This window comes from Cryptomeria japonica, chromosome 7 (genome assembly GCF_030272615.1).
Source record: "Cryptomeria japonica chromosome 7, Sugi_1.0, whole genome shotgun sequence".
Taxonomy (NCBI): domain Eukaryota; kingdom Viridiplantae; phylum Streptophyta; class Pinopsida; order Cupressales; family Cupressaceae; genus Cryptomeria; species Cryptomeria japonica.
This window is the reverse complement of record NC_081411.1, coordinates 55,434,479-55,452,061: the sequence shown is the minus strand read 5'-3', so window position 1 is coordinate 55,452,061 and position 17,583 is coordinate 55,434,479. Positions and strand designations below refer to the sequence as shown.

Sequence of the window (17,583 nt, the reverse complement as noted above, 5' to 3'; positions counted from 1 at the left end):
TTTTTTGAAAAATTAAAAATTAAAAATCAAAATGAAAAAAACGATTTGAAATTTGAAAAAGAAAAAAAAAAATTTATTTTTAAGTGGTGGGGGGTCCGCAGACTCCCCCTCCCACTGTCTGCCGCACTGGCAGTGGTACCAGTGATGGTACCACTGTCGGTACCGCTGTCGGTGCCGGCAGTGGTACCGGCCACTGTACTGCCGGTACCGTGGGGGCTCCGCAAGGGGTAACCCCCGTGGGGTTATAAACCCACGTGAAACTTTTTAAATAAAAACAAACTTTTTATTATTAAAAATCCGCCAAACACTTTTTTAAACTCGGGTTTTTAATTCGATTTTTAATAAAGTTTTTAAAACTTTGTAATATATTTTATGCCATATGAAATTTAATTTGCCATGTAAAATTATTTAATATGCCATGCAATGAGATGAATTATTTTGGTGAGTTCGGCCAGGGGCCGACTTGGGGCTATTTTGGAAAATTATTTTTTGGCATATTGGAGAGAAAATTTGTGAAAAATTATTATGGCATATTGGTGAATATTTTTTGGAGTCCAGGCTTGCTTGTATAGCCGAATTGGCTGTTTTTCTTCAACTGAGCATAACTCGGGCATATGATGTCAGTTTTTGGACTTCTTATAGTCATTGGAAAGGTGGTTGAATGAACTTCATGTTTTTATCATTAGTTTTTCCAGATTTTGCTGTTTGGACAGTGAAATGTCAGCTGGAAGTGACAGGTACCTTTATGGCTTTGAGAGGTCATAACTTGAGCATACGGAGACATATTTTGGACTTCGAATAGTCGATGGAAAGCTCTTGGAGAGCACTACAGTTTGACTCAGGTTTGGGGCAGATTTGGAATGATTTATATGCTGATATTTTGACTTGAGTTGATTATGGGTTCTTTTGACTATGGTGACATGATGAGTTTATGGCATGCTACATATTGGAGATTTGGATTTTATGTCATTGTATACTCGATGTTGTATCTTGATTACTCTTATGATGACATGGATATCAATTTTGGTTTGAGTATGTGTGTTGCATTGATTGGTCTACAAGTTGTACAGTTTTGTGAGCTGTCTTTACTTACAGGATTTCACCTATGACTTGGATATGGGTTGTCTATGCCCATAGATCCTTCATTGTTTATGCATATTCAGATTTGGTGGCTTGTTTTAGTCATTGGTTTGTTGATTTGTTATCACGTTGAGGAGGAGAGATGTTGTTACCAGGTACAATCATGATGGAGGACCTACATGGTTGACTATGTGATGCTGACAGGTTGGATACATTGAGAGTTAGATGCTTGTTTCATGGAGATGATCATGATGCCATGGTTGTTCCTTGTGTTTAGGGACATTGGCATGACATGGTTGAATTTGCAGGTGCTCTAATTGATGATCTTTTGATTTGGATTCCTGATTGATATGGTAGTTTATCTTCTTGTTTGAGGATCATGGTTTATTTGGCTTTTAGGGAGCTCATGATGTGCACTTTGAGTTCTTTGATTGTTAGTTGTTCTTGGTTGATTCTCATGGTTAGAGGATGGTTTAATCATATTGTCATGGATAGCTTGATTACACTTTTAGTGGGAGCTTTTGATAGTGGTGATGTGGCGGTGTAGGATTTGATCCTGATTGTTTGTTGGTGGTTTTGTATCTTCTTGAGATGGAGTTCATGGTTTACTTGATGTTATTGACTTTTCAGTTGTATGTGTGTAGACCTGGATGATCTTCATTTAGGAGATGGTTATCATGATGCTTTGGAGAGCTTGATACCACAGTTTAGTGGGAGCTTGTGGCAGTGATGTGTATTCACCATTGGATGGTGGATGATCTTCTTAGTGTGCAGATGTTTGGAAGATGCCTTAGATCCTGTTGCTGCAGAAGGGTCTTTCACATTTGCTGGTTCACTAGTAGGAGATGGTGATCTTCATGATATTTGAGGATGTTTGCATCTTGAGGGCTCAAGGAGTCCTTGGTTGAGATGTGGTTTTATGCTTTCATTTGACATGTTGTCCTTTCTTGATTGGATGGTTGATATTATGTCATGGTGCACTCTTGATTCTAGATTAGAGTTTTGGCATGATATGGTTATTTTGATATGTTCATATGGAGCATGAAATCTCTTTGGTTGAGATGGATTAGATCATGTTGTCATGTTATGTTCCTGATTCTGCGGTTGGAGCTTTGACATTGATCTTGATAGTTCTCTTTGTATTGGGTACATGATCATTTGCTTGATTACTTCATGGTGATGCTATGTTGCATTTGGAGTTTGGCATGGATTGATTATAGGTACTCATGGATACTTGGAGGATATTGGTGATGCTAGTAGTCTTTTGTGATTAGAGACGTATGTTGGAATGGTTTATGGTTTCAGCAGGAAGTCCAAGGAGCATTCACCTGGTTTATGGACTTGAGAGGAGAGTGTTCCTAGTATGAGTCATGATGACTTGGTGAGCATTCTCATTCCCCACTCTTGGTCTACTTGGCAGTTTACTACTTGAGAGGTATAGCTCATTGTTCCTTTCAGGTACATTATGTTTATGCTATCTTTCATAGATATGGATCTTGAGCTATGGATTAATGGTTAGTTTTGGAGGATTCATTTGAGAGATGTATGGCATTGGTTATCTCCTTGTGCATTTGAGTTATTATTATGATGGTGGCAGTCATTGATATTAGTTTGGAGATGGTTTATTGGGCATATTCCTATGGTTTGGGAATGGATATTTAGTTTGATCTTCTTGGTTATGGGAGGCTTACATCCATGTTGTTTACATGATATATATGTTTGTTTGATCCAAGGGATTGAATGGTGCTTTGGGTGTTGTTATGCTTCTCATTTGGGGTTCTATGGAGGAGATCATACTTGACTTTTTAGAGGAGTTTGTAGAAGGACATACTACAGAATTTGGTTTGCAGTGTTTCTCTCTTTGTTTCGATTATCTTCCTAGATGTTTGTATTCACATTACATTGGTTGGAGGTTGTTTGGAGCTATATGCTTATTGGAGATGACATGGTGGTTCCTTTATCTCTTTATTTGTTGGTGTGGAGAACATGGGAGAATGTTGGAGACATGGTGTGAGAGTGGTACTTGCAGTTTTGATGTTCATATGATGTGGATGTTCATGATACTACATGGTTACACTTCTATGATGTGTTTTTAGTGGATTCATTTCTGATATTGACATTACCTATGCAGTGGGAGTTCTTTGGTGTACATACGTGGCAGGTATTGCACTTGGGATTTGTGGTTGCATGTTATAGGTTGCATATGTTGATGAAATGTTATTCACTTGATTGTATGCCTAGGAGGCATGTATAGTTGATGTGTTAGCACTTGATATGGGTGTTGTTTCAGCTATGTAAAAGAGCTACTCTTGCATTGGATACCTTTGGATTAGTGTTTGTGTTCAGATATCAGTTGGTGTAGGACTTATCATTTGTTGCGACAGGTTGTGTGGCTTTCTCTTTGGATGGCCTCTTCATGTCCAATGGCAGTGGCATGATGGAGGGTGGGAGCATTCATGTATGAGATGGTGGTCACTTTGTTCTTGTTGCAGGTATCTTGGTTGAGCACATGGAGCACTTGGATTCCATGATGGTATATGTGCATGGAGAGATCAATCTCTTGTTCATGTGGCAGATTACTTCTTGGCCCTTGTGCAATGTATACAACAAGTGGGAGAATGTTGGGAAATGGTGTTGTACACCTTGCATAATAATGGTTTATTATTGCATTATTTTATTATTGTGTGAGGTGGACAAAGAATTAAATTGTAATATCATTGTATTGTTGCACCTAGGAGCACCTAGATGGACGTGCAACATGTAGAGATCCTTTTGGATATTCTTGTAACCACTTGATGAGTTGTATTGACACATTGGTATTGTTATTTTATATTGGGGAATGTAATTGTGATAAAGTACCCAATATTAAATGTGGGTCATGGGTAGTTAAGGAAAACATTAAAAGGTTGGTAAGGAAAATATTATTTTATTGTCACATGGTTTTGGGCACATGGTTTTGATGTAATACCACTTAGTGGTTTTGTGGTTGCTTGTTTCTATAAAAGCACCACAAGGGTAGTTGTTTGGGATATGAAGCCAGGTTAGCATTTGTGAAGAAGGAAGCATGGCATGGGATGTGTGGATTCATGCTTGATCACATGGAGTGCTTGGTTATGGCTGGCTTTTGAAGGCTTTCCATAGTTGTATTGTAATGGACGCATTGCTGATAATACATGGTGGATGATGCTTTTGGAGGCTGGGTTTTTCCCTCATGAGGGTTTTCCCAGGGTATATCTTGTGTCACATTTTGTGAGTATGTTGTCTATTCTTTGCATGTGGATCTTATGTGTTGATTTGATTAAAATCTGAATTTGGGTTATGTGGAAATTGTCATGAAGTTGGCTGCAAATTTCCTTTCACTATCAAGAGCGATCACCCATATTGATTGAGCCCACTCAATCAATCAACATTGGTACAATAGAAGCAGCCAAAAATATACATCTAGCCGAATCTCTGACAAAGGAAGAAAAACAAGAATTTATCAAATTCTTCAAAGCAAAGCAAATCAACTTTTCTTGGTCATATGTAGATATGCCCGGGATTGATCCACATCTAATCATGCATCACTTGTCTATCGCTCCAGGAGCCAAGCCAATTAAGTAGAAAATGAGAAAAATAAATCCACATGTAGCACTCATGGTCAAAACAGAGCTAAAGAAGTTATTAGATGTTGGATTTATTCGGCCTATCGACTATGCTAAATGGATTTCCAACATTGTACTAGTTTCAAAACCAGATGGCAGTATCAGGATCTGCACCGATTTTAGAGATGTCAACAAAGCTTGTCCAAAGGATGACTTTCCTTTGCCCAGTAACAATATAATTGTAGACCTCACAGCAGGCCATGCAATGTTATCACTAATGGATGGTTTTTATTGCTATAATCAAATCAAGATAGCGCCAGAGGATCAAGATAAAACAACGTTTACCTATCCTTGGGGAACATATTGTTGGAACATTATGCCATTTGGCTTAAAGAATGCTGGGTCAACATATCAACGAGCAATGACGATAATGTTCCACGACATGATGCATACCTCCATGGAAGACTATGTAGATGATCTCCTAGCTAAATCATTTACTCGAGCTAAACATCTGGGTATCATAGAGAAATTTTTTTTTGAAAGGTTGGAAAAATTCCAAGTCAGGCTCAACCCTAAAAAGTGTGTCTTCAAGGTTACATCAGGCAAGTTACTAGGCTACATAGTTTTATCTAAGAGTATTGAAGTGGATCCCGCAAAGATACAAGCCATTATGGAGATGCCACCACTAAAGAACATCAGCCAACTTAGATCTCTACAAGGATGACTCCAATCAATCAGGCGATTCATCGCTTAACTAGCCGATAAAAGTCTCCCGTTCAACCATTTGCTACATAAAAATGTATCATTTAGATAGGAAGCAAAATGTGCAAAATACTTCTATAAAATCAAGCAATACCTAATGAACCCACTAGTTCTCATACATTGTAGGGAAGCCACTCATTCTCTACATTTCAACAATAGACATATCACTGGGGGCATTGTTAGCACAAGAAGATCAACAGGGAAAGGAACATGCTATCTACTACATCAGTAAGACATTGAATGGATATGAAATCAACTATACATTCATTGAGAAGGCTTATCTCACAGTGGTATTTGCCTCTCAAAAGTTCCAGCATTACATGCTAGCACATACAATCAAGCTCATAGCAAAAATTGATCCTCTCAAGTATTTACTTAGCAAGGCAGCTCTTACAGGTAGATTGGCTAAATGGGTAATGATTCTGAGTGAATTTGATATCCACTACATATAACGATGAGCTATCAAAGGACAAGTGATTGCAGATCAACTAGCAGAAGCACCACTACCTAGCAAACAACCTATGGAGATCAAATTTCCAGACAGAGACGTTCTTGCTATCTGCACCAAACAATGGACCTTATACTTTGATGGATACTATATGCAACATGGCTCAGGCGTTGGCATTCTTTTCATCACTCCTGAAGGGCACACCATACCAAGATCGTATAGACTCATGTTTCAATGCACAAATAACATTGCTGAATATGAGGCACTAGTTATAGGCATCAAAATGGCCATGGAATGGAAAATCATAGAATTAAAAGTCTAAGAAGATTCACAATTAGTCATCAATCAAATCAACAATGCCTACCAGACAAAGGATGACAAGCTGCTACCATACAAATGAATGGTGGATGATTTTAAACAATATTTCGTACACATCACCTTCGAGCAAATACCAAGGTTCGACAATAGAGAAGCTGATGCAATAGCTACTATCGCTTCACTACTACAAATTCTAGAGAAACAAAGTTGTTACAAGTTCCTGGTAGAGCAACTGCTCCCCCCAGCCTATTACCATTTTGACTCCCATGCTATCTATGCCTTGACCGGTTCAGACTCTCCATTATATGGACCAATATATGACTATCTTAAAAACAATATCCTACCCATAGACCTATCCCAAAACAAAAAACACAACTTTATCTAGCAAGCCACACGTTATACCCTCACTGTTGATACTCTGTACCATCGAGGTCTAGATGGTACTTTTCTTCATTGTCTTGATCGTAATGAGTCTGACTCAACTTTACCAGAGCTTCATGAAGGTATCTATGGCACACATTCAAGTGGTCCTACTCTTGCTAAAAATCTTCTGAGAATGGGATATTACTGGCCAACAATGGAAAAAGACTCTTATCACTTTGTAAAGAAGTGTCCTAAATGCCAAATCCATGGCAATCTTATACATGCACCCGCATAGGAACTGCAGCCATTCACAACATCCTAGCCCTTTTGTCAGTGGGGACTAGACTTGATCAGCAAAATTCATCCTTCATGTTCAAATGGACACAAGTTCATTATAACTACCACATAATATTTTACCAAATAGATTGAAGTAGTCCCCATGATCACCATAATTGGGAAACAAATTGCCTCTTTTATCCTCAATTATCTGATCTGCAGATATGGCATTCCAAGTTCCATCATCACAGATAATGGATGACCATTCAAAAACCAAGATGTATGAGAACTATGTGAAAAATTCAAAATCCAACATCATTTCTCTACACCTTACTACCCATAGGGGAATGGTCAGGCAGAAGCATCTAATAAGACAATATTGAAAATCCTAAAGAAAACAATGAATGATGCAGGCAAAGATTGGCATGTACAACTCAATCCAGCACTTTGGGCATACAGAACTAGCATCCATACACCTATGGGAGCTACACCATATTCATTGGTATATGGATCAGAAGCAATTTTACCCTTGGAGGTAGAAATTCTATCTCTCAGAGTCTCTCTGAAAGGCTTAACTCTAGATGAAGAGTATCGAGTCAATCGACTGCAAGAACTCGAACTTCTAGATGAATGACACCAATGTGCCTATACTCATCTCAAAGCATATTAGCAATGTATGTGTAGAAGCTACAACCATAAGGTCATTCCCCAAATTTTTAAAATTGGTGACCTAGTACTCAAAGAAAATCCTAGAAATCAGCAAGATCGAGAAAAGAGAGGGAAATTTGAACCTAACTGGTTGGGTCCCTATGTCATTATATCAGCCTATGGATCAGGCACTTATCAGCTAACAACTTCAAAAGGAGATGTGCTTGACGAACCAACTAACAACATCCATCTGAAGAAATACTACACTTGAGAAGCCTGATGCATAGAAAAGTAAAAAACATATAAAAGAAATCAAAAAACCAACAAAAGAAAAAAAACAAGGTACAATAAAAGCAACTGGTGAAAACCTAGCAAAAAGGCGCTATTGTGAGAGGACAACTCCTCTATCTATATTTTACCATTCTATCCATAGTTAAATACTATCGGCCATCGCCCGACACTTTATCATAATAGTATTATCTAGGACATACTTAGCATAGTCACCATCCTGGTTTATCCACATAACACTTTATCATTTCCACCATGGCTTGGTAATCACTATACATATCCATAGTAAGAGGCACACTCGGCTAGGGGCAACATTAATCAAAACTTGTAGCAAACTCAGAACATCATATCCAGCAAACAAAACTCAAACAATCACAAAAACCACACATTGATCACTTAACAGGATTCACAAAATATGATGGATGATTTTCTGAAGTACCAAATGTTGCATCTTGCATAAAGTTTTGACTATTTTGCACTTAAAATTTTTGAATTATTGGATCCTGTACAAATCTTCAAGCTAGAGAAAGTCGTAGGGACTCCAATATTTATTTTAGTTTTCTATCTGTGAGGCAATCATTTGTATTGTGTAAATACTTGTCTTGAGATGTGATTCACAACATATCACTAAAGTCATGATTCCACTTTACACATACAAATGGTTTAATCTTATCTCTTTTTACGCAATCCGCAATCAGGTCATTCTGGTTCAATTATACCTTGATGCTTGTGCTATCTTGCAAAATAAAAAATCATGTAAATTTTACTCAGTTCATTATGGTTCAATTATACCATTATGCTTGTATAAATTTTCAACATATCCCAAAACAAATCCAATGCTCAATGATGATACCTCCAGAGAAAGCAAACAACATGTGGCTATACAGGGATGACCAATGCAGAACGAGGATGCTCAAAACAATTAGTTGCATATCATTTTACAATTAGCTGCATATCATTTTACAATTAGCTGCATATCATTTTACAATTAATTACCTATCATTCCACAATTAATCACATATCATATCATACATCTCATTTTCAAGATACATCTCACAACATCATGTATTATCACATCATTTTTATCCCATATCACATCACATGAATCTATCTAAACATTGCATCATCATAGAATAATCAAAAGTATATAGAAAGCATAATCCATAACACATCACATGAGGATCAATGAACATGGTGTCGTATATGTATCTCAAAAACTGATCAATGTACAAAAATATATCATGTCTGTACCAATACAACGAAATGATCAAAATACAATAGAGACAACGTCTCTCAGGTATGACTATCTCCTAAACGAGACAGTCTCACTGCCGATGTCCCAGCACCTAGATCTCCAGGTGGATCCTATCTAGGAGGCCCTGTCATGCCTTTGCTCTCTGTCCTCGACCCTGTCTCTCGAGATCGACTGGATCTCAACTATGTAAAACTCTGCACTCGGTGCTCCCTAGGCACTGCATCCTCATAATGGTGCTGGTAATACTCCGCCACCTTGGCTCTCAAAGCTAGCTCTCTCAAGGTGTCTCTCATTGGGCCACCTGCTGCCGCTCTCCGCAAACTCGTTGCGAGCTCCTCAGCTCAACACCGACGCTCTATCTCAGTATCATGCTCTATGATTAGATGAATAATCTAACACTGATGTGCTAACAACTATGTCTGCAACTGCTGCACTAAAAACTACAACGATCTAATCTACGCATCCTTAATTGGCGTCGGAATCCGCATTTGTAAGGGTACCTGTGAAGGGGTAACCCCTATCCCTCTACCTATCCTCGGTGCTGGTGGAGGTAAAACATCTGACCTCCTCCTCTAGACCTATCGTCTGAAGTCATTACACCCTCCCACCACCGCTATCACCTCCCCAACCCTCTCCTCACCCCCAGCTCTAATAGCCAAACCTCCTCTCCCTCTATCCACCACAACCTACCACACTGCTCTCTCCACCCGTATCCCTCTATCACCACCCTCTCCACCTCTATCTCCTCTCCTCCCTTGATCCACTCGCCGACCTCGGCCACCTCCTCCACCATCTCCGCCATCATCACCTCCTCCATCACCACCTCCCTCATCTACCTCCTCACCCGCCTCTCCCCGTCTCCCTAATCTCTCAGGCTGATCATCCTTATCATCATCAAAAGCGGGAATCATCTCAACTAGATCTGATATTCTAGCCACTGTACATGCTACAAAGAGTGCTGCAAACTTGTCAGTCATCCCTGCATCAACTATCTCAGGGGCATAATCCCAGATCTGGTCGGCTAAATGAAAGAAATCCTCCACTACTGCCGTGCTATCAATCGTAGGTCCCCAATCTGGAATATCTTGTCTCCATCGAGCATAAAAACATGCTCCTTGTGGAATACCCTGCTGTCGACCATATGGCCGCAATACCCGGCTATGCAAAAACCTCTCAATAACAAAGGGCGTCCGCCCTATCAAATATCTAGACATATATACATAGGACATCTCCATCCCGTCCTCTGCCCATACCTCACAACCTGTATATGGTTGCCAGACGACCGTATCAATATCATCCAAAACTCTCCTCAAGTGCTCTAGTTTACCCAGCTTATGCTGGACAACTAACCCTCGATATCCATATGCATAAGCACACCCAACAGGCCTATCTCTGTCTGCTAGTGGCCTAGTTGCGGGAATATGCTCCCATGCCCATACCTATAGCAGTGTCACTCTAGCTGATAGACTGCCATATCCCAAATATACCACCTGATGCAAATCCTTGTATAAGTGGGCCAGCATAGCTGACCCCCATGCAAATCGACGATCCTGTGTTACCATGTCCTCCAATGCCAATCCCCAACCAACTGCCACTCCCTTCGACCTACGATCAAGACATAAGAAACCACCTATGAAACCTGCCAAAACTGATGGTAGAGGAGCATAATCCAAATCAATAAATTCCTACCACAGGATCTCATATCCGCAAATCATGTCATCTTGAAAGATCTGGCGGAGAGCCTCTATGCCACCATCCTCTATCTACTCATAGGGTAGCAGTGCACCTACTACAAGAATCCATAGAATTTGGTAGCAATCCTCAGGCGTCACTGTGATCTCACCTGTCGCCAAATGAAAGGTGTTCGTATCACTGTGCCACCTCTTAGCCAATGCTATCAATAAACCTCGGTTCATGATAAACCGATGCATCTCTAACAAAAAGGATAGGCCACACCTCTCAATGATATCCCTGTCAGCTTGTGTCAATCGTGGTATCAATGACCATGGTCTCAGAAATCGCTCTCATGACTGAACCACTCCAATGCGCTCCTATCACAAAGAAAAACAAGTTCAATATCAGTTTCCTCATCAAAACAATTCATATCAAAACACAATTCATATCAACTTGAAACTTTGAAAATCTAATCAAGTTCCGCAGCATATCAATCCATTTTCATATCAAATCATATCAACTTGTAACACAAATCAAGTTCCACATTCATATCAGCTTGTAACACAACTCAAGTTCCACATTCATATCAGCTTGTAACATAACTCAAGTTCCACAAACATATCAACTTGTAAAACAACTCAAGTTCAACATATATATCAACTTGAAACAACTCATATCAAATCAAGTTCATATCCACTATACATATCAAATCAACTTCAGATCACATATCAACTTGAAACATTGCAAATCAAATCAAGTTATATCGAAACTCATATTGGACAACTTATCAAAACAATGATAGCGAACACATTAACTGACAATTTGCACCTATCCCGAAAGAACTGGCATCAACCTACCCATTTTCCTCATTCAAAAATCACACTTAACCAAAAAATTTTCCCTATGCGCTAAACAATCTTGTCTATGCACTAAACTGCTTGCTATGCACTACCCTGTCCCTGCAAAGCACTACCAAATCCACCTTATGCACTATCCAGCACCTACGCGCTATCCCTTTTCTCAAACGCACCACCTAACCTACCCCAAGCGCTAAACTACCCTATACGCTATCCTATCCTGGTCTGGCACTACGAACCTAACCCTATATGCTAGGTCATACCTACGCATTACCTAGACCTACCCATGCAACCCCCAATCCACCCCTTGTGCTAGTTATCACCTATGCGCTACCCAGTTTTCCCTTTGCACTACCTTGTGATCTCAGTGCGCTAACCTAATCCTATGCACAACCCATTTTTCCCTCTGCGCTACGCTGTGATCCCAATGTGCTAACCTAATCCTAAGCGCTACCCTACCCTACCGATGTGCTACCCTAAACTTTTCAGATGCTATCTTATTTTATTAAAACCTATGCGCTACGAAATCTATCGTATGTGCTACGCATTGATCCTGACATGCTAAACTGACAAATCCGCATGGAAAAATTAAAAAACATGATCAAACATGACACGATAAAAATCCAAAAGGGGTCAAAAAGGTTGACTTACCGGTGGTCCATACGCGGCAGGCCTCTGATACATCCGCACGTGCTCAAATCGATGAGAAGAGTAGGGAATAGGCATCTTGACTTTTCTCCAAATGTCACTCTCTCCAAAGTCAACAAGCACAAATGAGACAAAAAGAACTCACTTTTTCCCTTTTATAGGGTCAATCAAAATTAGGGTTACGTAGCGGAACACATAAAATGCTTGTGGTGTCTCATACAACCCTACCAAACATCATTATCGGGAGATGAATCTACTAACCGCGTTGCACATAGACTAAATTTTCAAATACCATGAAAATTTTCAAAATTACTCAGCTCAAATCACATATCCACAATTTTTAATTCATCTCCTGAGGGGGCATTATCGACATCGTTTATTAAATCTGGGGCACGACATGAACATCACAACATAAAAACTGATCATAACTAAATTAAAACAACACATCATCTTCTTTGAATCAGCATGTGCACACACGTCACTTCAACAAGGGGCAAAATGTAGACGTATAAAAATGACCATATTCCTAAAATGAATATTTTATGTTCATTCTTCTATTTAGTTAAATCTAATTTAAATAAATCACCGACATTCTTCTATTTAATTAACTAAATTATTCAATTTATTTATTTAAATTCACTAGAACCTTTTACATCATTTAATTGAATAAATCATTTTATTTAATTAAAACCCTTCTTCTTACTTTTTAATTAAATTTACATTTAATTATTAGTTTACCCCAAATTGAATAAATCTAATTTATTTAATTTTCCAAGTTGCAACCAAATTGAAATAAAGCAATTTATTTTAATTAATTCTATTTTTCCCTCACCCACTTGCATCCTAAACCCTATTCCTAATTTCTTCTAGATTCTTCTAATCCTAATCAATTAACCTAAATCCATCCATTATCCCTTTTCCCTAAATTTGAGAAGGTCACTTCTCAAATGTGGAGTAAAGTCTTCAAAAGGCATTAAAGCCTTTATCCATTTAACAAGCTAACTTGTTGAATACCCCCAAATTTGGAAGGACTCTTACAAATTTGTCCCCAAAGTCTTCAAACCATTAATGGTTAACTAGCCCTTAGTGGCATGATTAGAGACTTTTTGCCTAACTTAACCCACATCTAACCCAGGGATCTCATCAAGCATTCATTGCTTTGACCATAGTTATCCCTTTATCCCTTGCACAAGAGTTTATCCTTTGGGTAAAAGCTTTATCCATTGGATAACCCTAACCTAACCTTAACCCTTACCTCCTAAGGTAACCTTCATGTCTTCTCAAGCATTCAATGCTCCTTACCTCTCCTCTCAACCAGTCTTATGTTGACAATTGTCACCATTTCATTGGTGAAAATTGTAAACATGGATTGGCAAATTTCAAACTTGACCCTTGATTAACAATTTCAATCTTGACCATCCATTGCCCTATTTTCACTATAAATAGAGCTCTCATTCCTCCATTTTGAACACACACGCAAGCTTTGAGTATCTCATTTATGCTTAAATACATCTAGCTTCTCTTTGCAATAGGAATTAATCTAATAAGCATTTTAGACTTTTTTCCTTTATCATTAGCTTAGATCATTAACTAGTATATCATGTTAGGATAGTATCTCTACTAACCTTGTCATCTTATAATCTAGTTTATTGCATTTGTAGAATCATGCATGGATAGGATGCATTTCATCATGAATCAATCTTAAGCATCCCTCATTCTTGCATTTGCCATCCCTAAGCCACTTTGCTCAGTGATCTGAGAGCAAAGGCATTGGATTGAGGGACCTTGTGAGATAGAGAACCATGGAACCAACCTTGGGAAGTTGAGTCATTCTTCATGACTCCATAATTCGAACCAAGAAGTCCAATGGGCATGTGAACAAGCCTCTTTGAGACCACATTTTCACTTTCTTGAAAATGTGAACCCGCTTTTCCCGTACACAGTTACCGTTCGTGGTTCAAGTACCGTTCATTGGAATTTCTTGATTAAATCTCACTAAAAAATCATTTAGTGGGCCAGTAACCATCCATTTTCTAGAAAAAAGCTAGTAATTAGATTAGTTGTGCAACTTCATTGGTACGAATGATGCACTATTATTTTGGTATTTGTGTATACGGATTGGATCAATTGTGCAATTTTTTTGGTTGTCAAAGAACATGAGTAATTGGTGCAATAGAGAATATGTTTCAAATGGCACTTTGAAATGACCACTTTTTGACACTTGCATGCATAAAGAATCCTACAACATTTTTCTTTACTACCCATAAGTCAGAACAATAGCTATAAGCAGTTAAGTCGCATACAAAAACAACAAAAAACCATCACAAAAATCTAATGTCTGATTTAGGAGCCTAGGGTGCATGAAATTATCTATAACAACTACTGGTTCTCTTCCCCTGCCAATATAAATGCAACATGTGTTTTATACTCTTGGAGAAAAGTAATATCTATCTTTTTGTAAATTAAAAATTGCACTTGTATTGTTTCTCTTAGATGTTTTAAGTTGATGTGCTCCTCTTTATAATTATTTGTTATAATTACATTCAAACTTAAGTTCCTTCTCTATTGTACATTCATTTTATTATCAATATATGCATTTTTCCAATAACAAAATATTAAGGTAAAAAAATAAAATGAGAAATCACCCATTTTTAGAAATCTCAATTTTAGTATAAATAAATTTCAAATTTTAAAATAATACATATGTAGAAGTTTAAGAAAACAAATATTTTCCATTTTCTCTTCTCAATATCTACATTAATTACATTTTCATCCATTAATTTTATCTAAATTTATAAATGTTTAATTAATTTTATAAAGAAGTTTACAAAAATTTCTTTATAGATTCCACCAATCTTTTTATAAACACTTTCCTGGAAAAATGCTCAATTATAATATTAATCTCACATTAGTATTGAGTTGTCAAATAAATAGACACAAATTACTTGCATAATTCTTGCACACAAGTTCTATAGATGCAATCTCACTGAAGGGCTTTGAGAACTATTTTTGTGAAATAAATACTTTCATGAAACAATTTTTTGATACAAGATAAATTATCTTCAAATCTTTTATAGGTAATTAGAAGCCACTATCATGTACTTTTTAAATTTAAGGGATTATATGTTTTGGAGGGGGGTGAAATTTCTCCCAACAAGTTATAATATTTTATTACTAAATTTAGATTCCCACCAATAAATTTAGGGGTAATTTTTCCATCCTAAAATACTAGCTAAATTATTTATATTATTTGTTGTTTAAAAAACTAACAAGACCACAAATTTTAATAAATTTAAAGCTTAAAATTTTAGGTTTATCTAATACTACAAAGTTAATGGGAGCACTTACTTTCAAATACTACTAAATTTTTTTAGTGAAAATCATTGAAATATCTTTGGAAATTGCCCTCCATAAAATTGCAATCTAAATAAGTTAAGTATATTTGATTATAAAAATATTTTTTGGTATCAAAATTTTGTCAAGACTATTGAATGAAGTTATTAAAATAAAATAGAGAAAAATGTCAATGTGTACTCTGGAAGGCTAATTAAAAACTCAAAAAAAATATTAAATACTACAATTTAACAAGTCAAAGTATGAATTTTATCATTCTTTTTCAACAATTGTGAATCATTTTATCAATTCAGCACTTTGAGATAGCAATTTGGTTAACACCTAAACTTGGTTGATATTTTAAAAATTCAAGCCACTTTAAAGCTCATCAATGACTGCTTTATTCTATTTCGTTGCATAGAGAGTTGTCAGGATATTGGAGTTTGTGTGAATTAGTGAAACTCCAACATGGTCTTGTTAGGGATTCATGCATTAGACAAATTTAAGAACCTTAAATGTCAAGTTGTTAGCCTATTGATGAGTCAAATAACTTTGAGACTTGTCAACACAATCTTCACAAAACTGAGTTAATAAGTACATCCAAAAACATTTATGTTAATGTTGGAATAAGGGAATTTTAATAAAAGAAATGAATCCCATTTCTTGAATAAAATAAAAAACACTAATAAGTTTAGCTTAAGTGAATAAAATAATAAGGGACCTAATTAGAGATAATTAATTAGGTGATTATGATAATTAATCTAACACCTCCTTAAGATCAACTTAGGGAGTAGTTAAAACCCTAATGATGAATGCATGTATGGATGCATGATTCAAGCATAAATGCATGGGTCTCAAAAAAAGGCTTAATTAGGTATCCATACATGGGTAGATGTACAAAGTTGAGTCCACCTATAGTGGAAGCTTTGGACTTAGGAAAAGAAACAAAAAAATTGTCAAATGAAATGGGATCGTATTATTCTTTGGGGTCCCAAGCCAAAATTTGAAATGAGATCCCCTTTCACAGCAGGACCCCGAGTCTAAATCTACAAAATGGGATCACATTTCAAAAATGAGATCCTGTTTCTTTTGATATTGTTTTTTTTTATATTAAAAATAACTTATATATACATGAAATAAAACATTTAAGTATAGTCACATTTCAATAATATTTCATGTATATATAAGTTATTTTTAATATGAAAAAATAAACTATATCAAAAGAAATAAGATCCTATTTCATAGATCTAGGCTTGGGATCCCTTCGCGAAATGGGATCTCATTTCAAATTTTGGCTCGAGACCTCGAAGCATAATAGGATCCTCTTTTGATTGACATTTTTTTTTCTTTTTTTGGCTAGAAGCTGCACCAACACCATCAGCATCTTGATAACCTTCTAGAAGTTGCACCAACACCACTTATTGAATCCATCAAAAGATATTCAACAAATCTCTTCAAGTAAAACCCTTACCGATAACCAAAAGGCTTACTAGAACAAATGATAGCATACGGGTCATCAAATCCCAAACCAACTGAATGAGACATGCATCTGAACCACATGAACAACCAAAGAAAACCATTACCAACAACTGGAATACACCAGAGAGAAATCTCCTAATCATCATCAAAGTCCAACGACTCTATCGAAATCCAGTAAACAACCAAACAACTAGTGTTGAAATCAATGACAAACATCAATGCAACACATAATCAATTCCTCCAAATTGCCAACACTCTTAGGCGCTGCCTCTCTTTGTGTATGCACAAGGAAATCATCACCCTCATCTATCTGAGGTGAATTCTCTTTGGGATATATGATCCATGAGAATGGATGTCTCTAAAAATAGTCTCTAAACTAGGGAATTACCCCCGCATCTGCAACATCCTCCAATTAATCCCACCTCTATGGATATATCCTTGTGGACTCCTACATGGAAAGGGCATATGATAGTCCGGGGCCCCATCCTTGTCTCTCCTCATCAAAAAATCAAGCATATGTTGTGAAATCCTAAGAGATACTTTATGGTCTCCCATACTGCTTCAATACTC

The 17,583-nt window shown here is 37.1% G+C and overlaps 1 protein-coding gene across 1 annotated transcript in view; it reads right to left on the bottom strand.

Annotated features, from left to right (window-relative positions):
• Positions 1 to 12,279, bottom strand: part of LOC131047187 (disease resistance protein Roq1-like) — a 35,272-nt gene extending 22,993 nt beyond the window's left edge. The window contains exons 1-4 of the mRNA XM_059208192.1: positions 12,205 to 12,279; positions 10,553 to 10,627; positions 10,276 to 10,283; positions 9,859 to 10,180 (exon numbers count right to left, since the gene is read on the bottom strand). Coding sequence (XP_059064175.1) covers positions 9,859 to 10,180; positions 10,276 to 10,283; positions 10,553 to 10,627; positions 12,205 to 12,279 — 480 coding nt within the window. The remainder of the gene's footprint in view (positions 1 to 9,858; positions 10,181 to 10,275; positions 10,284 to 10,552; positions 10,628 to 12,204) is intronic.
• Positions 12,280 to 17,583: the final 5,304 nt, after the last annotated feature.